This window comes from Dermacentor variabilis, chromosome 1 (assembly GCF_050947875.1).
Source record: "Dermacentor variabilis isolate Ectoservices chromosome 1, ASM5094787v1, whole genome shotgun sequence".
NCBI classification, from domain to species: Eukaryota; Metazoa; Arthropoda; class Arachnida; order Ixodida; family Ixodidae; genus Dermacentor; species Dermacentor variabilis.
Window position 1 is genome coordinate 146,081,120 of NC_134568.1, and position 23,440 is coordinate 146,104,559.

A 23,440-nucleotide genomic window follows, 5' to 3' on the forward strand; every position below is an offset into this window, starting at 1 on the left:
TCCTTTTTTTCTCTAGAGGGTGTTCGCCCTACCCCCTCCGCGCGCTAGGAGAAAAGTGTGGAGGAAATGACGTAGTAGGTTGTCCTTATTTTTTGCTGTTTTTTATTTCTTTGCTGTAGCGGCCACGCCTTTCGTGCCACAATGGCGGCTTTGTTATGGTTCTGTGCGCTCACACGTATTGCTCCGTAGGTTTCGTACCGTGGAAAAGGCGCTGTGCGGGCAGGTTTGCGTTGGTCTCCGTGTTTTGTTGCGCTGTGTTATCTGGACCGTGCTCTCCTGGATGTTGCTGTGGCCAGGTGGGACAGGAGGAACTAAAGTTCGTGAAATGAACGCGCATGCAACGCTGTACGCAATGTACCGCGCCACGGCAATGTCAACGCACGATGGAATATCCGCGGGAAAGTTTGCCCTCTTTGGCGGAATCATGCTAACGTGCCATCGCAGGCCGAAACCGATGCGTTTCAGAATCTGTACAGTGAACGCCTTGCAGGTCAGTGATTCCTGCTTTTGACAGCGCATATGGTGCATTTGCGGCACGTATAACGTACGTTATGAATGCATAGTTCGTGTTCAGTAACAACTTGCTTTCGTGCATATTAAAACACATGTTGCTTAACTGTTGCTTGTTCCTCGCAGTACTCGCGACAGCACGAAGTCTTTTATACAGAGCACGTTCGAGGTTCATGCACTCCTGCATATATAGGTGTACCTCAATACACGCGCTGTGAGAGAGCGTTACGCAGAATATGTACATTTTTCTGCCCTCGGCACCGCGCGCTTGCCAGCCGACGCTTCATCCTAGAAGATGGGAAAGAAGTGACTGCTTTCACTTAAGGAACGAATCCTCCCTACCGCAGGCGTATCTTATCTGTGCGCGCGAGAAGCGCAGGGAAGTGAAAGCGGATGCGCTGCAAGAGTCGGCAAGGCTCCACAGAACGTATGCAAGAACACACCAAATGGCTATTCCACGGTCGCACGTAGGCCGTTTCTACGCGCGTACTGTTCTGCACCGTGCGCCGGCTATCGCAAAACTTTGGTTCCGTGATGCTTCACTTACCGTGGTAAGAAGGCACCTCAGGCCGCAGTCAATGAATCGAAACGCGGAGTCATTCTGCCTCCTCGCCGGTGCGCTGTCGTAGTGATGCGCGGCCACCCGAATTTTGTTCGATAAAGCAGGATGATTCCTCAAGCGAGAATGTGTTTGTGCTCATAAACTCCAAATGGATCGCAAATGGGTCGGTGTGCGTTCTTGCAGTGCAGTGAGAATGCGTAAATTCTTTTTTTCGTATCGCCACACGTCTAGCTCGCAAGTCCATCTGAATACCCCAGGATCCCTAAGCAGAGGAAAGCAAGTAGAAGGCAGCGATAGGTGACCTTGTTTTAAAAACACGCAAGAACTGGGCAGCGGCCGGTACCTGCGGCTGAAAAGAACATTTCAGTTCGCTGGCCTTATAAGGCATGTTTATTTTCATAAAAGCCGGTAAAAGCAGCCGATTCGACCTCACGGCCCAATTTGCGAAGTCATCATGAACTTCTTTTACCATGACTTCGGCAACGGCAATGCAATGAGGCATCGCGATTGTTTAGTATTGCTGCGGAGCGCGCGCGTCCGAGCAGCCCGGTTGCGTGCAGCGCGGCATGGTTTCGCGAGAAATGTAAACATGAGAGGAGAGCTGGCCCGATAGGCGGAGCAACGCCAACTTCCGGTTTCACTTTAGCTTCACAAAGAGCGACGTCAGGGCCTCTCCTGAGTTTCCTTTCTCCGTGCCCTACCCCCTCCGCGTGCTAGGAGAAAAGTGTGGAGGAAATGACGTTGTAGGTTCTCCTTTTTCTTGCTGTTTTTTTTATTTCTTTGCTGTAGCGGCCACGCCTTTCGGGCCATAATGGCGGCTTTGTTATTGTTCTGTGCGCTCACACGTGTTGCCCCGTAGGTTTCGTACCATGGCAAAGGCGCCGTGCGGGCAGGTTTGCGTTGGTCTCCGTGTTTTGTTGCCCTGCGTTATCTACCGTGCTCTACCGTATGTTGCTGTGGCCAGATGGGACAGGAGGAAGTAAAGTTCGTGAAATGAACGCGCATGCAACGCTGTACGCAATGTACCGCGCCACGGCAATAGCAACGGACGAAGGAATATCCGCGGAAAATTTTGCCCTTTATGGCGGAATCAAGCTAACGTGCTAACTATTGTTTAGTATTGCTGCGGAGCGCGCGCGTCCGGGCAGCCCGGTTGCGCGCAGCGCGGCGTGGGCTCGCGAGAAATGTAAACAAGAGAGGAGAGCTGGCCCGATAGGCGGAGCAACGCCATGAGCAACGCCAACTTCCGGCTTCACTTTAGCTTCACAAAGAGTGACGTCAGGGCCTCTCCAGAGTTTCCTTCCTCCATGGTGTCGAGAATAGCGCCCATTGCTACAGTGGCTAGAATTGTATTATGGCTGGCGGCCCGCGCGGCAGGGTTGCGAGATCGCTCCAACCACAGGTAGTCAAATTGGCCTCCGTAGTAGCCAAAATGTAGCCAAAAGCGAAATTTTTGGTTTGCCCAAAAGTAGCCAGAAGGCTTTGTCTTTTTGTGAAGTCATTTCTGAAGCGTAGTGAATGAATTTTCGGCAAGAATACCTAAGTATTAGTTTTTCCACCCATGACCACGCATGACCTCCGCGCGCATCGTCACGGAGGCCATATGCGGCACGGAAAATAGATGCTGCACAAGCGCAAGACGTGCAGAAACGCAGACATGCAGGCAAATTCATGATAAGGCAAATGCGGTCTTCATTGCAAATGCACTATTTTATTTTTCCCAGAGCACCAAAAAATCGCGAAAAGAACAACACAAAAATAGCACTGCGCAATAAACACGCCAAGCAATGGCATGCATTCAAGCGTTCAGTATTATTACTTACAGCTCATGATAATTTCGCTTAACACTACACAATGCACTAAACGGAAAACTACAAAAAGTTTCCAGACGAAGTTTAACACAATAGATGGCGGTTGGTACCAAACCTAGTACGATATATAGACATAAAAAGTATGCTATGATTAAGCATCACGAGTTTATTGAGAAGTGGAACTGCTTGGTCCGTACAAAATGTCAGAGCTGAAACGGGACAAAAATTCTTGGCGCAGTTTAAAATCCTTGCAGCAGCCTCTGTTCCTGGCCAGGCCATATATATACTTCACGTGGAGGAGCGCTACCAATGTCTCGTTCGTCATTCTATTTCGAAGGTCGGCTTTATAATGAGCGAGACCTGGCTGAACACTCGTTCTACGGCGGCATTCGATAAGGGTAGCGGTAGCAAAGACAGGAGGGGGGTTTGGATTTGTATAGTGAACGGATGGCTGTGGTGACTGTGGGGCAACGGAAGAGGATATGTTTTACGTTGGGGTTGGAACAGGGGCAATTTGGGCAGGAAGGGTCCGAGCGAATTGTCACGTAGGCGCCATGCGGCAGGCAGAAAATTCGGCAAATTTTGGTTAGGTTCAGCCCGGTGTTCTCCCTCCGTTCTGGCGTCGAGGTCACCCGCGACACACCGTCAACGGGAGCAAAAAGCATCTCACGCTTAAAACGTAGGACGCCGAAAGCTCACATGTGGAAACAGCAACAGAGCTATGTTCGCTGGCGCGCGCGCGCGGGTAGCGTTAATTCGCGGATGGAGAAGTGTTTCCTGAGGCCAGCTTTCTTAATTAAAATTATCGAAAGGCTGCGATCCTTGACCTTTTGACATGCATGTGTTCTCAACATATAATTTTCACATGTTTATTTTGTAGCAGACGCGCTCAATTTCTTTAACCACCTATCGTTTGCATATTGATTCCAGCGTGCTTTTCATTTTTGCCGAACTAGCCATATAGCCAAAAGGAAAAGGCAGCGTCTCGTGCGACGAGGTGCTCCCCAGACTATGGTGTCTAGCCACCATACCCAGACCACAGTTACTGTGCACTTCTAGTTCACTGTACCACAGTTCCACATCTCCTCGCCGCGCCGGCAGCGAGTATGCGGCCCGCCTCTGTACCCGCCACCGCGGCGCTGCTGTCGAAGTTTGCGCCAAGGAAGCGCGCGTCGTCTGCTACAGGCGCCTAGCGTACCGTTGTGGCTTCGCACGGCGCTTATTGGAGGCATTGCTCACGCTTCACGGCGTCATTATCTACGCTGTACAAGGTTTAGAAGTTAGCCCACGTATGCGTACAAATGATCAGTGATTTAGAAAAAGGTGGACATTGGCGATTACATTTCATTTTCGGCAGAATAGTCGCTTTCGTGCGTGTGCATTTCGCGCTTTTGGTTTTTAATGCGTTTAAACGCTTTAAACCCGCTGTAGAGAACTACGCTGTCGCATATATGGCGTATGAATCAACGTTTATTGATCAAAACATCTATAAACAATGTTATAAATCGTGTGAATCTAGTTAATCGTCTGTGCATCTCGGCGCTGGCGTTTGATACCTTAGGCATCTGTATGGCGAAATATGGAGCTTGCTCACACTTCCGCTTGAACGCTGACGCTACCTCTCCTTATCAATCACACTGATCGATAATAATTTTTATTCCTGTTTTCCGAACGCGAAATCGCGCAAGTCAGTATTTACAAAAATTGAAACAACAAAGCCTGAACATTTCCCCCTATTTTATTAAGGACGAGATACACCCTCCAGCGTCGTCTAGAGAGGTTTCATAAAGCGACTCCTTAGTTTTAAACGCACATATAGAGGGCTACCTGATCAATGGATGTCATGCTGACATCGCTATGCTACCTCTGCTATATAGTTATAAAATAAAAACATTAAACAGACGTTTTTAGTGGAACTGTATTCGCTATATTATAGTTTATTAAAACTCTTCACACGCTTTCAGAGACCTTCCTTTTCACTTCATTTACCATTCACACGAGCTTTGCTTCTTTACATTCCCTCCGAGCTCCATTGGCACTGTCGTCCTCCTGGCTCTTCTTTGGGGAAAAAAACTCATTCGTCTGACCAAATAGAAGTATACAATCTGTGCTTTAAAATCAAAGCTATGCTCTAGGCAACCGATACAGTTTGTCTCTGTCTTGGCAAGGGCACCTAAAACCCCCCCAGAAAAAGTCCCCAAAGGCTTCTTTTTTTTATGCCTGCACGATGGTCTCTTCTATGCTTTTCACGCAGCTAAACAGTTTCCTTGAAGGACAAACTAGGCTGCCAGTCACAAACTCGCGTTCCATCACAAGCATTGCTTCAGGAGGTAGAAAGACTTGTGAAGCCATTGTATCCCTTTTGCACTTCATGCAGGATGTCACGTTCATCATTTTATGTGATTTTAAGTGATTGCCCTATCCACGGGCAACGTCGGCACCAGTTTTTCGCGGGCAGATACTACGTAGCTCATGTCTTTGCGAACTACGACACTCTTCAATATTGTGTATACATCTCCCTCCATTCCTGCCTCGTAAAAAAACAATCTGTGGTCGCTGTCTATTTAGTCTTCAAGAGCTGCCGATCTCCACTGTCCAGGCAACCGCAAAGACGCGCTCTTCTCCACCAACTCATTACCATTCAAAGAGCTGATTTGCACGGACTCCGGTTGCTCTTGTACGGTGTCCTCAGCAGCGTCGATCTGAGTTGCCCTTGCGCTTGTTGCGACACTTGCTCTCTTTTTCGGAGATTTTCTCCGTTTACGATTTGAGGATAAGTACTACGGGAGATTGGAAAATATGGTAGGAACTGCATCACTTCTGAGAGACCATACTCTGCGCTCGATTTCAATCACTTTTCTGTTGATTATATGTTTATACGACTTCACAATGGGGGGGGGGGGGGTCCCTTCTTGGAAGTGGGTGTCGCACAGTTCGGATGTTTTCTCCAACACTGCCTGCGCGGAGTATCGCCCCCTCCCCCTTTGCAAGGAGAAGCGGATCGCTCGGCGGAGAGAAGTGCCTCTTCTCTGTGTTGCGCCGGCTCCCTCTGGTACATCCCGGCCCGAAACACGTTGGCATTTGGTTGCCCAGTCCTAACACATTGTAACGAAGATAAATCACACGCACCACCTACCTTCTGACAGCGAAAAATAAAAAAAATCTGGCGTGCAAGAGCGGCAGCACGGGCTACTTGCGTACTTGCAGGTGCAAGGGAAACATGAGCGCCCACACCGACCACACCATACCATACACCGAAAGCTGCTGAAGCGCAACTTGCGCACTACTCATGATAATGCACACACACTTACCGGGAAAAAATCAGGACCACTCGACAAGAAAACGCGATGCAAATACTTACGGCTACTGCAGCGTCAGCAGCGTGCTGCACGGCAGGGTGGCAGCGTAGCGCAAACTTCGACCGCAGCGCCATCTCAGTGCCTAGGCGCAAAACACGCCCGGTTTGGGAGGAGCAGTTTTGAAACTAAAGAAGCTTTTTTAAACGGTGCCTCAGACCGTAGAGTTTCATACAAGAATTACTAGAGGGAACTCTGGCGCTAGTGTCTACGGGAGCTGCAATGGAAGCGGTTGTCCCAGCATGGGAATTATGGGAAGTACATGGATTTGCCAAAACTTCGTCCTTTTGGCTTAAAACGCGGCTTTGTGATTTTGTAAACTCGTCATTTTCTGCAGTGTATTGCGTAATAAATAATTAAATAAACATCATTAAAATTGCTTGACGGCAGGATTCGAACAAAGGGACTATAGCACAGAACATAGAGTTTCCTACAAAAATTACTAGAGGGAACTCTGGCGCTGCAGTCGTTGTCCTACCATGGGAATGATGAGAAGTACATGAATTTGTCTGATCTTCGTGCTTGTGGATTCAGACGTTGTTGTGGCTTCGTATATTACGCTATATAAACGTTATTGTCGTATATTTCGGCGCAATCTATATTCTTCGTAGTGCAGAAGACGCCGGGAACGCGTACAATTGCTATTAATTGCTACGACTGAGCTTGTCCAGGTGGCCAAATCGAAACGTGCCAAGCGTCTCAAGGCACTGGCATGCCCGCGATAAATTCATAAGGGCGTCTCATTCGCTTGTCGATGCATGCGTCCGTGGCTTAATGGTTTCAATATCAGGCTACTGTGCTAGAGTCCCTGTGTTCGAATCCTGCCGTCGGGTAATTTTAATGATGTTTATTTCATTATTTATTGCGCAACATACTGTTGAAAATGACGAGTTTACAAAGTCACAAAGCCGTTTGAAGCCAAAAGGACGAAGTTTAGGCAAATCCATGTACTTCCCATAATTCCCATGCTGGGACAACAGCTCGCATTGCAGCCAGTTGCAGCTCCCGTAGACACAAGCGCCAGAGTTCCCTCTAGTAATTCTTATAGGAAACTCTATGGCACAGAAGACTGATATTGAAACCATTAAGCCACGGATGCATGTATCGACAAGCGAATGAAACGCCCTTATGAATTTATCACAGGCATGCCAGTGCCTTAAGACGCTTGGCGCGTTTCGATTTGGCCACCTGGACAAGCTCAATCGTTGCAATTGTACGCGTTACCGGCGTCTCCTGCACTTCGAAGAACATAGATTGCGCTGATATATACGACAATAAGATTTATACAGCGTAATATACAAAGCCACAAGAACGTTTGAATCCACAAGCACGAAGATCAGACAAATCCATGTACTTCCCATCATTCCCATGGTAGGACAACGACTGCAGCGCCAGAGTTCCCTCTAGTAATTTTTGTAGGAAACTCTATGCCTCAGACGACTCCACACAGAATCGACTCCTGCAACGCACGGAAGTGACGTCACTTCAATAAATTAAACTAAAAACAATTGAAATATATCAAATCTTACTAAAAGATGCGTTGAACTTGCAACGATATGAAAGTTGTCTCACGCGTAAATTAATGTACACATTTTGATTAAATTAAGACATCATCGCAAAATGGTTTCAACTATGCTGTCATACCTTTTTCGTCTATAATAATAGTCAGCGTTCAATATTACAAGGCAGAAAAATGTTATACTATCTATCAGGTGCCTGCAGAGATGAGAGCAATTTTTTTGAGCGTCTCGTGCGTCACCGGAGAGCCCGAGGGAATTTGGTGGGGCCGCAAGCTAGAGGAAAAGCTGGGCCGGAAAAGTGGGAACCTCTAGGGCGCCGCCCTGTTGCTACTGGTCAATGTGGCCAGCGCAATTACTATTGAAAGCGCTGAAAACAAGTACAGGTCACCTTATGCTTTGTCATCTAAAAACGCATACCTGATGGCTTTATGAAGGTGGTGCGTTAATATTAAGTTTACAGAAAGCGATCGCTAAGTCCGTGACTTATGTAAATCACGATGTACGCATTCATGCAATAAAGGATGACGCGAATTTCGGTTTCGAATCTGCTTTTTTGGATGCGTAGTAGTTTCGTACAGTTTAGGTTTGACAAAGGAGGCACTGGTTTGACATGCGATCGCGCGTCGGCATCGGACGCTATGGCACACTCGTGCCTTATGTGCCACCGAAGTCCCGGAGTGCTCTGGCATATACCTTCACATGTAAGTAAACGAATGTATCTCCTTGTTGAGAATACCACGCGAGTAGGCAGCTCTTGTGGTGCATCACAATCGTTTGAGAAGCGTCACAGTATTTTTCTACATGCGGACCAGCGCACCGGAATTGTACTGGCGAAGCCACAAGCAACTCAAAGAATCTGTTTAATTGTTGTACTTTGAACAATCATGCTTCTACAAAGGCCACAGCAGAAAAACAACCTGATGCCGATCGAGTATCTCTGTGCCACGAAGTAATCAAGAGGCGAGTGCCTAATGCGGACGAAATCGAGTTCATCGAGACTTAGAACGACAAAAGCTGAGCTAGTTGGTAAGGATTCATTATGCAAAACAGAGGTGAGGCGTGCAGACAGGACACAAGAGTAGAGAAGTGGGCGGCGCTTGTGTTGTTTGCTTGTAAATATGCTACTCTTGTGTCCTGTCTGCACGCCTCACCTCCGTTTGGCATAACGAGTGCATCAACCCACATATTAATAGCGTAGGCGTTTTTTTAACTGTGCAATATTTTCAACACTTCCTTGCATGCCATTTCATGTGGAATATCTTTTCTGGTCACAAATTTGTGCAGCGAATCTATTTGCATGATCGACTCCGGGCCTGTGGGACCGTTCACTTGCACTTGATGCTGAGTCTTTTACATGTATCCATAAACTGCAGATATGCACATCAGATCCCCGCGAGCATTTTCAAAATTCAATTATTTTAGACAACAGGCACATGTGCAATACTGACATAATCCCGAATACTACTAAGCAGCTGGGACACATATTTGTTGACCATACTCGCATGTAAAATAAGTACATCATGTGGACAGCTCCAGCTCATTTTCCTTAAATCAGTGTGTACAAGGGGTATGCAAAAATAATTTTTTTCTCGCGCAGCGATTATTTTGCTGTATAAGCAAGAGAACCCACCATGTTAGTGTAACGTATCTTGTACATCACACTAATATGTGCTTTAATTTACCAAGTGAGATGAGTTACTTTTATGACTCATTCATTCATATCACTGCAAGCTGCATTCATCAACCTTCAATTGGATTTTGCAAATGTTTCATGAAACATGTTTCCCTTTTATTCAGATATGCAATGGCAAGCCCTTCCCTGTGTTCCAAAGGTAAATTTAAGCTCTAAATTAAAGAAGACATTTCTAGTCAGAAACAAGCAAAAATGGTGAATGCAGAGTATCAGAAACCCAAGGTACAGAAATTATGAGAAGTGTCGAATGATTTTAAGGAAAGAGTCGTATTTGAATATGCAAGACTCTTTAGTGGAGGTCAAGCAAGTCAATATAGGTAGAATACTCTGCAAAATTATGCGAGTGAGGGGATGTCAAACAATGGGTCAGGAAATACATTGTTTTTCTGCAAAACAAAAGCCGATTGCCATTACATAAGTCACTTTAGCATCATGAGACTGCTGCTTGATAAATTCAGAAATAAACCAAAAAACAAGACACGCAAAAATAAAAAACAATTTAATGATGCTCTCTCCACGCTGGGATAAATAAAAACAAACACATCACATCTAATGTGGACATATCAGACGCCTTGTGAAACAATAAAGGAAAAATTCAGTTTCGAGCTATGGCACTTGCCGCATAGATGTGGGGGGCCTTGCACTAATAGTGATAGTTACCCCTGCATTTAGAAATTGAAAGCATTCGTGCAGACAAGGATGATTCTTTATATTTTTGGCTACCACTTCAAATGCCTCCACCAAGTGTTACAATGCTGCACGCAGCCATACTAAGGATCTTGCAGCAACACCTGCAGGTAAAAAGCAGAAGCAGTCAAAGTGCTGGTGTGTACTGGACACTATGTTTGAAAACTTTTAGGCAAGAAGAGTGCAAGAAGCAGACATAACAACTGCATTTATTTCCATAATTCCCCGTTTGAATGGCCTTTTCTTTTTGCTTAGACAATGCCTACGCCTAGCCACAGCAGCTCCCTCATACAGACTCCGCAAGCCAAGAGGCCATGGAGGCAAATGCAGGTAAGAGGCAAGAAGCAATAGCACTGGTATCGACATTCATCTAATTTCTCTCTTTTTCTTTCGTTTAGGCAGCCAGCACACCTCGAACAGCCACCTTGACTGCGGGTGTCACCCTAGTCGCCAAGGAAACATTTGAGGGAAAGCGACAGGCAATGTGAACAGCCACTTCTCCATGTAAACGATACTCTTTCTCTCGGATGACTCCTACGCCTCGCCACGCCAGCACACTTGTGCACAAAGATGCCGCGCAGGCACGTGCAGTTCAGAGGCAAGAAGCAGTGGCACTGGTGTCGACATTCACCCAATTTCTTTTTCTTACACTGAGGCAGCCAGCACACCTCGAACAGCCACCTCGACTGCGGGTGTGTCAGTAGATTCCTGTTGTACATATGCTCATAATAAACTTCAGTAAACTTGAACTTGATAATAAACTTGAAGGCAAATGGGACATTGATGTATTGTATTTTTGAACATTTATTGTACACATACAATATATTTTATACTTTGCAGTGCTACAGAGCGTATTTTGAGGCTTCCCCCTATACTTTGCACCTTTAATTACGTATGTGTTGTGTGGCCCTCAATGCAGTTCATGTTGTAGCAGCTGCTTTGTCTGTGTATCGCACATTGGCTTAAGCTCGTGATATCCACATACTTCTCTCACATATACAAAATAAAGTTCTATGTAGTCTTCAGTGTTACAACAAAAAATGAAAGTAAACATTCCGATCGTGGAATTGTGTTTATTACAGTGATTCCTATAACAGTTACTGAGAAGTTGACAACTTGAACTGGTCAATTGGTCCATAGCCTCCTCTATTCTTCAAAAATAAAGGAGGCTATGATCCGTCATGGCAAGGAATTGTATGTATACATAAAAAAAGGGGGTATGTGTGTGTGTGTTTGTAGTGGGGGGTATAGGATTAGGGCGGTACGAAAAAATGTACCAACACCGTCCTCTAGACCCATTCCGTTAAGGTACCGTAAGAAAGCGTATTATGCATAAAGTTCATACAATGAACTCTGATATTACTGCACAAGCCAGGCGACGCGAGCTACATTTGTCATGACGCATTCGCGACTGCACCGGATGCCCCCCATATTATTCTCGTTAATCGTGCTCACTGCACAGAGGCAAAAGAAAGATCATGGGCGCAGGTGCCTTTAAAGTATCTCGACCTTGCGAGGCACTGCTGCGCGTGCCAGGGTAGCTGTCCGTGCGAACACTCCCTGGCACACACACCTGCCTCGGCGGCCCCAACCTACGTACCGTTCTGCTTCGAGCTTTGATCCCCCCACTGTCACTTGGGTGCCCTGGAGTTCTTGCGCCGCCTGCTTTATTATAATCTCAGGTGCTCTCCAGAGACTTCCGTTTGTCGGTTACATGTGCCCTACAGCTGGATCAGTACTTATAATAATAAAAAAAAAAACCGATCATCGCGAAAGCGGCTTTTGCAACATACCGCGCCCGTGCGAAGAGAATTACGGAACGCCAACGAGGAATCTGACCACAGCTTCGAGCTCGTAACCTCGCTGAGTGACACTACTGCAACAGGCGTGACCGCTGAAAACCGCATACCGCCGGAAACTTCAACAGGATCATCTCTCGGTTGCATAACTGCCACCTGTACGGTCAACATGGACCACACCCACACCGTCCCGCAACATAGAGTAAAGAACCAACTTATAAAGCCCAAACACACAGCTGCACCCACACATAACGACACTACAAGCGAGACGCCATGCTGCTACGGTGCTACGGTTGCCGGATTAAAACTGACTACTGTCACCAAGTCCAGCAAGCGTCTCAGGAGCTGGCAACCTCGGCGCGTAGCAACATGGCGCCGCTCTTGCGGTTCCCGATTTCAATGCATGGGCCCTTTGGGTAGCTTGTCCTCTGGAGTCAGTATAGTAACTCTATGGCGCCACGAGCAAACGCCACTAGCCTAATGACCGAAGTCAATCCGAAGCCTGTACTTCCCATCATTCCCATGTAGGTTGAGGCAACGCTCATGAGAACCCCCGTAGACACTAGCGCCACATTTCCCTCTAGGGTATTTATTTAGAAACTATGAGAAACCCAGTAAACCCCAAGGAGGTTAAAGAAAAACTTTTTTAAAGGAAAAAGTTTTCATTTAACTTCCTTGGTAAACCCACAGAACACCTGCGGCCATACTGTGCAAAACCCCGTTTCCGTTTCCTGTTGTACAGCGCCATCTGTGGTCGCATACTTTAGTTCACGACGCCACCGCTACGCTTATTTCCGTTGCACTGTGGAAGGTACAGTTTCCCTTCTCTAAATTTGTATAGGTGTTCTATGATAGAGTTGTGGCGTTTCAAAGGCCGTTGACTGGAAGGCCTTCCAAATGTGCCCGTGTGACACAGGTATTAATGTCATCATAGCTGCGCAAATATTACTGACTCGGATCGCGGAGAAACCGATGCGGCCGCCACCATTGTGCTCAGTTATAAACAGAAGCTTTCTTTTCCTGCGTTCCCGAGATTAGCCGCATCCTCGTGCGTAACGTCGAGTAAAATGAGCGGATCCTTGAAAGAGTAATAGTAAACTGGGCCGGTCCCAAAGATCTTGAACATGTATTCGAGACTATGTCTAATGAAAGGTGAACCAGTCGTGGGCCTTGCTTGTTGGGCTTGGAAGGCTTAAACAGAAGCAAATCCATGCTTTGCCATTGGCCAATTATCAATTAAGGGAACACATTATGAGGTCAGGCAAAGAATGCACCTGGGGAGGGTGGGAAGGAAAATTCTGACGCCAACTCTGACAAAAAGTAGCCCAATTTGGCTATTAATAGTCAAATCTGGCAACCCTGCCGCGCGGTGAAGCAGTGGGCATATAGAATTATACTATAGAGGCTAGTTCTAGCCTCTATAATTATACTAACTCTATGAGTGGACACATTTTTGGTGGGCACCATAGAGTTTCCTACAAAAATGGTGGGCACGAAGAGACCACGACCTACTGCATAAAGGGGTCGTCCACGACCCCTTATACAGACGTTCATTTGACGGATCGCCAGCCGTTTGTGCGCAGGCGCAGTAAGAGCGGGTGTGAAATCTGGGGCATGATATGACTCTGCCTAGACAAAGCTGGTCTTTATTCTATGTAGACACTACGGAGGAGGATCTATGGGGGGTTGACATGCCGGCATTGCTGAGCGCGGTCGCGTTTATTTACGCTCCGCCGCTGGCTGCCCGCGCGGTGGGGCAGTGGGCACCCTAGTGGGCACAGACGCCCCATTTGGTGATGGCTGTGTCTGAAGGGGCAAGGTTCGACTGGTGTTGTATAAGTCGCGGGTCGCTTTTTTCGTCGCGACGATAGATTGGATTTTTTTGCAAGCACTGCTCCATGGGGCACATGTAACCGGCAAACGGAGGCCTCAGGAGAGCACCTGAAGCTGTAACTAAGCAGGCGGCGCAGGACTCCAGAGCACCCAAGGGGTAGCGGGGGCATGAAAGGAGGAAGCAGGGTGGCCCGTGGATTGGGGCCGCGGTGGCCAAAGCGTGCCAGGGGGTTTTCGCATAAAAAATTGGGCGGCCCGTGGATTGGGGCCGCGACAGCGGACAGCCGCTGCGCAGGCCTCCGTGAGCCCCAACCCACGGTCTAGTCCGGATCCTAGCTTTGGTATCCTGCATGGAGGCGCCGCCAATAATGCGAAATAATGACACGTTGTTACAATTAGTAAAAAAACAAGATTGAATAAATATAATTCCGTCCAGGCGCCAACTTGTGGCGATAAGTTCAGCACTACCACGTTCCGCGACTTCCACAAGTACACCAGTCAGAACTTTGCCTCTGAAGTACGTAAGTACGTTGGAGAGATGCCTGCGGCGTTGAGTCAGTCATCATACCCGTCGGCCTTTCACCCACTTGCGTTCAACCGCGGTTGCTAAGGCGCTCTGCATTCTAGATTTTCAATATATGCGGCCCGAGCACTACTACGGTCGCAAGCTATGATCCGCCACGACTGACTTAGCACGAGCGCCGCAGGTGCGAGACAGTCTGTCCGACAGAGCGGTCGCCAAATCGGGTGTCAGTGCCCGCTGCTTCACATATCTTACCGCGGAGGCAGCCAGTGTCCGGGCGTAAACAAACTTGACCCCTCTCCGCAATGCCGGTATGGTAACCACCATAATGCCGGCACGCGAGACAAACGCCTCCACGCCATAGAATAAATCCACGCTCAAGACACCTCCAGCAAAAGCACCCAGATTTTCTTCTCGCGCCTGCGCACAAACGGCTGGCGATCCCTCAAATGAACGTCTCGTCTCTTTTTCACAGGATGTGACATCACATTTTTGCTCGTTTTTGCTTTTTGAAATAGTAACTACTCTCGAACGTAGATTAGTCAGGTGTTCTGTGGATCATTGCCGTCGTGTCGGCTGCATGACGTTCTGCGTGCGCTTATGGTGTGAGCAGCCTGGGGTGTGCCATGGATTTGTCCATAATCATAGTGCTGCTGTTGGGAAGATGACATCTGAAGCACATTTTTTCATGCATTTAACACAAATGTTACCATCTTTTCCTTTGTGGCTCAATCATAGCTAGGCACGTTTCTTTTAGTTACTTTGTCGTTTATTTTTGTTACATATCAGTATTATGTACTATCAAGTTATTGGGAGTATAAAGCTATTTGATGTATTCACGGAGAATTCTAGCCAATTCCTTGTCATGGGTATGTGCCATATGTCACAGGCAACAGTCATTCTAGTGTCTCCTCTTGTGGTAAGAGTATCCCAAAGCCCATTTTGTATGCTTGCAGAAGTTGGGATATCGACATCAATGCCAGCTCACCAAGCATGTCATACGGCAATCAGCCAGGCACCTCCGCAGATGGAGAATTCAGCACTTTCCAATCATATGTTTCTGTTGTCCTTTGCAGAGATTTTGATGTACACAGTAGGAATAAATTGTAGGACCATAAAAAAAAGTGACGACAATGGCCATATTCTCAAGCCCTGCCAATGGTCTGCGGTATGTAAAAAATTAATAAAGTGCTGGTTGTTATATGCTATAGCTGCTACATGCATTAGGCTCACAACTGCCTTCTGGGCAAAATCACCCAGGCATGCCCACTCTGAACACTCAGTCACATGCACTTTGACAACACCTCTTTGATCTACTTAAGGTTTGTTTAATTCAGAAAATGGTGCACGGCACCACAAACGAAAAGGTCCAGGGGGTGCCAGCTATGGTGTGCCGGGCTGCACCCACTCGCTGCAGAGTTCAAGGGTGTACTGCACCGCGGCTGCACCTTGCCTTGCACCCCGTTCAATTGTGCACTGGGGTGCAGGGTGCACCGCTGCACCTCGGGGAATTGAAGGCCTAGGTGCAGTGGACCATGAATAGGTGCAGAAGGTGCAGAGAAACTTGGCTGAATGGAATAGACCTTTAATTGCATATCAGTAAAGATGGACTATGCTTCATTGGAATGGGACCAAACACTCAGCCTAGCAGGTTTTGAGAACTCTTACCCCCGTATTCAGAAATGCAACTTAAGTTGAAGCCCATGCTTGACTTCATCTAAGTTACGCCTGTCGGGGACGTGCTGAAGGAAACGCAGTGAGCGTCTTTGGGCATGTTAACGCCAGGCGTCATCTAAATCAAGTCAAGCATGGGCTTCGACTTAAGTTGCGTTTCTGAATACGGGGGTTACTCTGGCAAAATGACGAAATAAAAATTATTTAAAATAAGTGATGCAATGTTGGTGAGGTTTGGGCATGAATTTCCAAGAAGCTTGGCCTTCATATCCTCTTGTAATGTGGCTTCCTGTTGTCATCATCATCATCAGCCTGGTTACGCCCACTGCAGAGCAAAGACCTCTCCCATACTTCTCCAACTACCCCGGTCATGTACTAATTGTGGCCATGTTGTCCCTGCAAACTTCTTAATCTCATCCGCCCACCCAACTTTCTGCTGCCCCCTGCTACCCTTCCCTTCCCTTGGAATCCAGTCCGTAACCCTTCGCGACCATCGGTTACCTTCCCTCCTCATTACATGTCCTGCCCATGCCCATTTCTTTTTCTTGATGCCAACTAAGATGTCATTAACTCGCGTTTGTCTTAACACCCTATAGCTGCTTTAGATGTAGGGACATTTGGTATTCATCAACAAATACTTGCACAGGATTTAGATGCTTTTAAATACATGCCCCTCGTGCTTACATGTAAAGGAGCACCAACATTAAACTTTTGCACTTAATTTTTTTTATATTAATTTGGTTGCACATGGCACCTTTTACCACCACACCATACCTCTGAAAGTCGAGTCTGCTTTGAGAGATTCTTAATGTGCGCCAAAACCTGCTTCACTAAATAAAATTTTTTTGCTCTTCTCAAGCATGTTAATTAAAATTAATTTAATTTTGGTGTTCTATACGTCACAACCACGATATGATTAAGAGGCATGCCATAGTTGCGGCCTCCGGCTTAACTGTGATCACCTAAGGTTTTTTAATGTGCGCTCATTCCATAGTACACAAGCATTCTTGTATTCCGTGCCCATCCGAATGTGATCACCATGGCCAGGATTGAACCCATGACCTCAGCAGCACGATGCTCCTCCGACATTTATTTGCACTCAGCACAATATGAGTCTGCATTACAAGCTTTTCTACTACTTCTCAAGGAACATGGAGTATCACCCTCACCTTCCAAGTGGTTCCTCCATCACACATCAAATGTGCACCAAGACGGAAAGACCAATGTTGTGGTGCGGAGAGGTCCTAACATGCTCTAATAAGCGACCTAATAATGGCATGGCTTACTCACGAACAAGTGGAGCATGCATCATTTGTTTGTGACCTAACATGCAATGATGTCACCAGATAATGGAGCCACACTGCCTTTGGCACATTTTTAAATGTTTGCATAAGGCTATACTTGTTACGCATAGAAGAAATTTGAAGTTTCATAGTGGAACTGATTGACAGCCACACACACATAAGACAAAAATTGCGTCAGAACTACTTAAACTCTGCACCGTTTAAATGAGTTGGGCCGATTCCTGAGATTTTATACGTTTCAGATGACTGCAGGTCACGCATTAGAGTTATGCCAGCTTTTGCACTTTTTAGACGCGCGATGTTTGCTCTGGCTTTATACAGCGATTATAGATAGCCACACCACACCATATTGGCAGAATAATGCAGAAGTAAATTTTAGTAAAATGGGGTTGCTTCATATTGAGCATGTCATTGTAAATGGGAGCCAGATGCAGCAGCACTTTAAGGTATTGTGCTGCACCATGCAAAGTCCAATTATTGTGCCCCTCTTCACTCTTGCTGGTAAAACCTACTGATGAAGCATTGCAAGGCAGCTTTTGAGGTACGCTGCGCTCTTTCCGAAATGGTGTCGGAGGCAGCCATCTATTTTGCCTACAGGACAAAAAGTCCCTGGCCAGGAGTGCATTGAACATGCGGAAATAGCTGTAAGTTGCACTACTGAAGTTCTAGAGATGATTTGTAGTCTTGCACTCAGGTTGCAGAACACAGCAATGCTGTAGCAAGCAGTGTAGTGAAAGCTGTTTCAGAGCTCTACAAAGGAATAGCCAGTACTGCAAGCACATACTGTGCACATCATTGGCTTCAGCAGCAATACTTACAGTAAATTGGATTTGGGTAGCTTCACTCTGTTTTTAACACTGCCAGGTTTTAAAATCCATGAGAAAAGGTTGGCCTCTTTCATTTGATTTGTTTATACACAAAAAGTGTGTGTGCGTGGAAGGGGTTAAGGCTCCTTTAGCAAGCCAAAATGCTTCCTGGCATGATAAAGTAAAGCATTGCACATTTCAGTCTGTAGTCACTCAGTACATGTTCAAAAGCACAATCAGAAAACACACAAGCAATAGTTCAGCAATTTATTTGAAACAAATGCAGCCTTATTTTACAGAATGACCACATTCCCCAAAACCAACCACATGCAATGCACGTAATACAGCCAACTTACATTAACTGGACAGCTGTTAACGTGTCCTGCCTTTATTTGTACAAATGTTTCAAGTCTCGAAGTGTGCCCTTACTTTGCAACTTGTCCTTTTAATTTGAACAATGGATGATTTGAACAAATGCTAAATTTAGCACCATTGCCACCCATTAATAGAAGAAAACTACATATATAAAATCCTTGTTTAACTCCTTGTTGAACAGAAAAGGGTGTAAACTTCCATTAATCCAAATCCGGTTAATTTTTTTGGCTAATTCGATCCTGGCTGGCGCCCATGCATTTCTATGGGCCTAAACGTTCATTAGTTTGACCCTAAAATTGGCATTCGCTGTATAATGCGAACTTGACCAGACACCAACAACGCGCCCTTTTGGTGGCAGCGTCTGTCTTAGCAGAGCTTAGGGGACAGTGAATGTGTTAAACAAACGCCATCTCCTGTCTGAAACATCTATTTTTGACCCACCCGAGGAAGATTTTCAAGCAATAATGGTAGCCGACAAGGTCCCAATTATAACAGGCACTTTTTCGAAATTGAGCAGAAAATGGCTTACACTACATGTGCAATTGAGTGCAAAACTAAAACTGCGTTTACAGCATTCATGTGCTTTACCGCATATATCACGGCTGTAATACGGCGCTTAAGAATGGCAGCCAATTTTCTAATTGGCTGCCATTTTAAAACATCAGGCACATGTTAGGTTTCTACTTTGGTTCGAAGTTTTAAGTCATTTCTACTTTAGTTTTATACTTTCGACAAATGGAAAGTTGGCGCACGTTCGTTTTGGAGGCGTGTTACTCAAGCACATACTGCCAAGTGAATCAATGGTGTTTTGGCATGTTTTTGCATCTTGTTTAATTCAACCCGTTGGACAATTAGATCAGTTTCGTTGGTCTCATGAGGGTAGAATTAAGGGGAGTCGACTGTAGAAAGCACATGGTGAAGCACCACGAAACTTACCTATGGTGCACCACTAGCTGCTTGTAGTCTTGCTCACATAGTGAAAAAGCATGGAAAAAGTGCCTCACACAACATCCACAGATGTTCTGGTGCACAGGGAGTCACCCATCTTATTCAGTCTTACAGTGTTGCAACATAACCATTTGCTTAGCCTCCTATGCCCAAAAAAGTTGTTGCCAAAAATAAAATGATCTGATTCACATTTTTCGGCATCGAAGCAGTGTTTACTGTCAATTATTATTGACATAAAAACTGACATATTAAATTTTAAACTGTGCAAGGAAGACAAGATGTGAACACAAACACACAATGCGCAGACTTCCAACTGGTTTTATTCCGTGAAGGCAGGGAATATATAAGGTACTTCAAAATAGCAAAACAAGGAGCAATCGCAAAGAAATCGTGCACGAGGCAGTGACGAAAATAGCAAGGCCATGTTTGCATTAAGAGCGCGGGAGTCCTAATGTGCCCATTTAAGAATTTTATTTCTATCCTTGAGAATCTCCCCTTTCAGTGCAAGAGCTGCGACAGCAAAAGCTGCTTGCCTTATCTGGAACAGACTAAATTCCTTTCAAAGGCAAAATCAAAAACAGAAAGAGAAGTCATTATGGCATTCTACATTGCTAAAAGCGGTAACAACTGCGTTACCTCACCTTCTTCACCCCTATCAAGGAAAGAAACAGAATTTTTCGGTAGGCACAGAGGGACTCTCCTGCACACGGGGCATTGCCATTTTTCGTCGCTGTCTTGTGCATGATTTCTTTGCGATTGTTCCTTGTTTTGCTATTTTGAAGAACCTGATAAACTCCCTGCCTTCACGACGTAAAGCCAGTTGCAAGTTTGCACTTTGTGTGTGTCATCTATGTTTCTGCTTACGTTGCTTTCCTCGCTGAAGCTATGGACTGACTAGCCCAACAACATGCCTTACTTCAGTATGCAGCTGGGCTTGTTGATAAAGATACACAGAATGACAGCTCAAGAGACCACTGTGTGTGTGTCTGCTCTTCTGTGTTTTTATGATATGGCTCAGCCTTGAATGCATGTGTAGTTTCAATACTGGATGCTATATTTTAACTACTAACATAATTTCTATCTTCAATTTACAGCCAAATAGAGCACCTCAGATTACATTCTGAACATTGCTGCAGAGTAGTGTGATTTCTGTCTAATGCACTGGCCTCTACCACCAAATGCCTGAGAAATTAAAAAAATTATATAAATCCCAAACACTGTGGGGATTTATGTTACAGGAAGCATTCTGCAGGTAAATGACCATGTAGCATTGGTTTAGGTTCTGCCAAACAATGCAGTGCTGACCAGTGTGTTTGTGCATGGCGAGTGATTGCATGTATGACACAAGCTTTGTGAGGAGAGTACAGAGGCAAAGGCACGGTCATACGATGAAGGTTTCTTTGCCTCTTCCCACCTACCTTGTGGTGGCTGCTGTTTTGCCGAGTTGAAAACCTGGCTTATGCGGTATGCGCAAATGGCTATGTGCCTATTCTTGGCCCATCTCCTAGAATGGGTATGTGCCACTGGAACACAAGAAGTATACATGCCTTATAGATAGTATTAAGATAAGTGTCGCACTTCTCTGTGCAAACACCTCTTGTCAACATTCTCCACTCAACAAGCACACATATCACATTCATCCTAACTGCACAGACAACAGCTACAGGCGGTGAGGTGGCTTCCCTACATAACATGCTTGTGACATCTGCTACTGCTAGCTCGCCAAGGCAAATACGCTGTCGATCATTTGGACTGGATCAATGCATTAGATATGCATGTTTCATAGATTCTGATTAACCGCTTGTTGTTTTTTATTCTTGCACAAGTGAAAATGCAGCGCTCGTTAGAACAAAGATTTGCTATCAAGTTTTGCATGAAACTGGGTAAGACTGCTGCGGAAACTGTTACTATGCTCAAGACTGCTTACAAAGAACATAGCCTGTTAGATCGGCAAGTGTTTCGGTGGCACAAGGCCTTTTTGGAAGGTCAGGAAGAGGTCGACCGACGAGGACCACACCGGATGGCCATCCACGACCACCACGGCTGGCAATGTGACGAGAGTGAGGGAACTGTTGAACTCAGACCGACGATTAAGTGTTCACTTACTGGCCGACATGTTAACCATTCCGAAAACTCAAGTTCATGAAAACATTACAAACGATATCGGCATGCGGAAGGAGTGCGCAAAAATGGTTCCAAAAGTGCTCACTGACGACCAAAAGTCACGATGCATTGAAAAAAGCCAAGAAAACCTCGACAAGTGCAAACGTGATCGAAAATTTTTGGACAGCATTATTACAGGTGATGAGATTTGGGTATTTGAATATGACCCGGAGACCAAAAGGCAATGATCGGAGTGGCACACGCACTCGTCCCCTCACCACAAGAAAGCCAGGATGAGCAAAACAATGATCAAGATTATGCTCATCGTTTTTTACATCCACGGACTGGTTCATCACGAGTTTGTAGAACCTGGAACCACTGTGAACTCCAAATTTTACGTGCAAGTCCTCAAAAGACTGAAACGCAGGGTTCAACGCATCCGGCCGGACATCGCAGACAACTGGAAGTTGCACCATGACAATGTGCCGGCCCACAGTGCCTTCATCGTCACCGACTACCTGGTTAAGCAAGGGTGCCAACGATCCTGCATCCCCCATAGCCCGGACTTGGCTCCCCCCCGACTTTTTTTCTGTTTCCACGCCTCAAAACACTCCTGAAAGGCAAGCATTTTGGGACCGTGGACGCGATCAAAGCAGCTTACACCACAGCATTAAAGGCCATTCCGGAGGAGGTCTACCGCAACGCTTTCGAGAGCTGGAAGTCTTGCTAGAGCCGATGTATCGACGCAATAGCAGAGTATTTTAAAAATTTTTTAAACACTTGTAACAATAAATTCAATAAATGGATTTTAATGGCCTTAATGACATTACTTTCAGGACAGACCCTGTAGATTCTAACATGTACGTTGGATCTGCATTTCTTTTTGTACTCCAGTGAAGAACATTACAGCCTAAAGGTAGTACAATATTACACAGTGTCCATGTTGTGCTAGCTGCTAGATGTTGTGCTAACAGTGAGGGTACTTGGAAATGTGAGCGAATCCCAAAGGTGGTGCAGTCTAACAAAGCACCTCAAAGTCCTGCAACAAAGGAAGAATGGGAGAGACTGACGTGCTCTCACTTTGATAAGCAACTTGTACATGCGCACATGCTCCGACACATATTATGCACCGTAATACACATGCCACTATGCCATACATCCAGCTACGTATATTGGCGAGCGAGAAGTATGTGCATGACAGTGGCCAAATGGTTAGAGCGTTGGGTTGTTATGCTGGGAGACAGGTTCGGGCTCACTGTCAGACATATTTTTGTTTTCAATTCAGAAGACCGAAACGATCCGAGACATAAAATTGCCGACTGCAAAGTGCTTGGTATGAGGCAAGAATTCTTTGCATTCAGAATGCCCAAATTGAGCACATGCAATATTTAGTAAGTGTGCTTTCCCACAAATTCGAAATGCTTTGTGGTGCAGCACAGTGCAACTGCGGTGGCATTGCCACAAGGTTGACGTGTATAACAGTTAAGAGCACTGCAACAACAGTGGCTTTTCCACTTAACCAAGGTACGTTGCCCTACAGCACATTGCAACAGCCGTGGCTTCTACACAAAGCTGATGTACATAATGGTGCAGCACGATGGAACATGTTTTTGACAGACACAATGTGGAAGCTGTTTGCATGCACTTCGATGATTTTATGAGCAACTAAAGCGGTGGTGAATGTCGCGGCCATAATGCTTTATTCATTTTTCAGACTGCAGAGTGCCCACCACTTAGACATTATACTAAGGCAAATAAGTATTGCTTTAGTCTCAACACCTTTTAAACAGTGTGGTGTAATCGTGACCACAGTAGATTAGTGAAAATATAATGCAACTCAAATGTTCCTTCTAGGATCCCTGCAAATCATGTCGAGAAGCTTGGAGAACTGTCTCCTACTGAGTGCACATAAAAGGCATTTTCAAATGGTGAGCTC

General features: G+C 45.9%; 1 protein-coding gene across 3 annotated transcripts in view; it reads right to left on the bottom strand.

Annotated features, from left to right (window-relative positions):
* LOC142585994 (uncharacterized) overlaps positions 1-23,440 on the bottom strand; it is a 330,876-nt gene that overhangs the window by 305,462 nt on the left and 1,974 nt on the right. For 2 of the 3 annotated variants that reach the window (XM_075697173.1, XM_075697220.1), the window contains one exon: positions 20,820-20,924. In XM_075697173.1, the coding sequence (XP_075553288.1) occupies positions 20,820-20,924 (105 nt within the window). Of the gene's footprint in view, positions 1-20,819; positions 20,925-23,440 lie in introns of those variants that run through there. The other variant, XM_075697194.1, reaches the window with a different exon arrangement.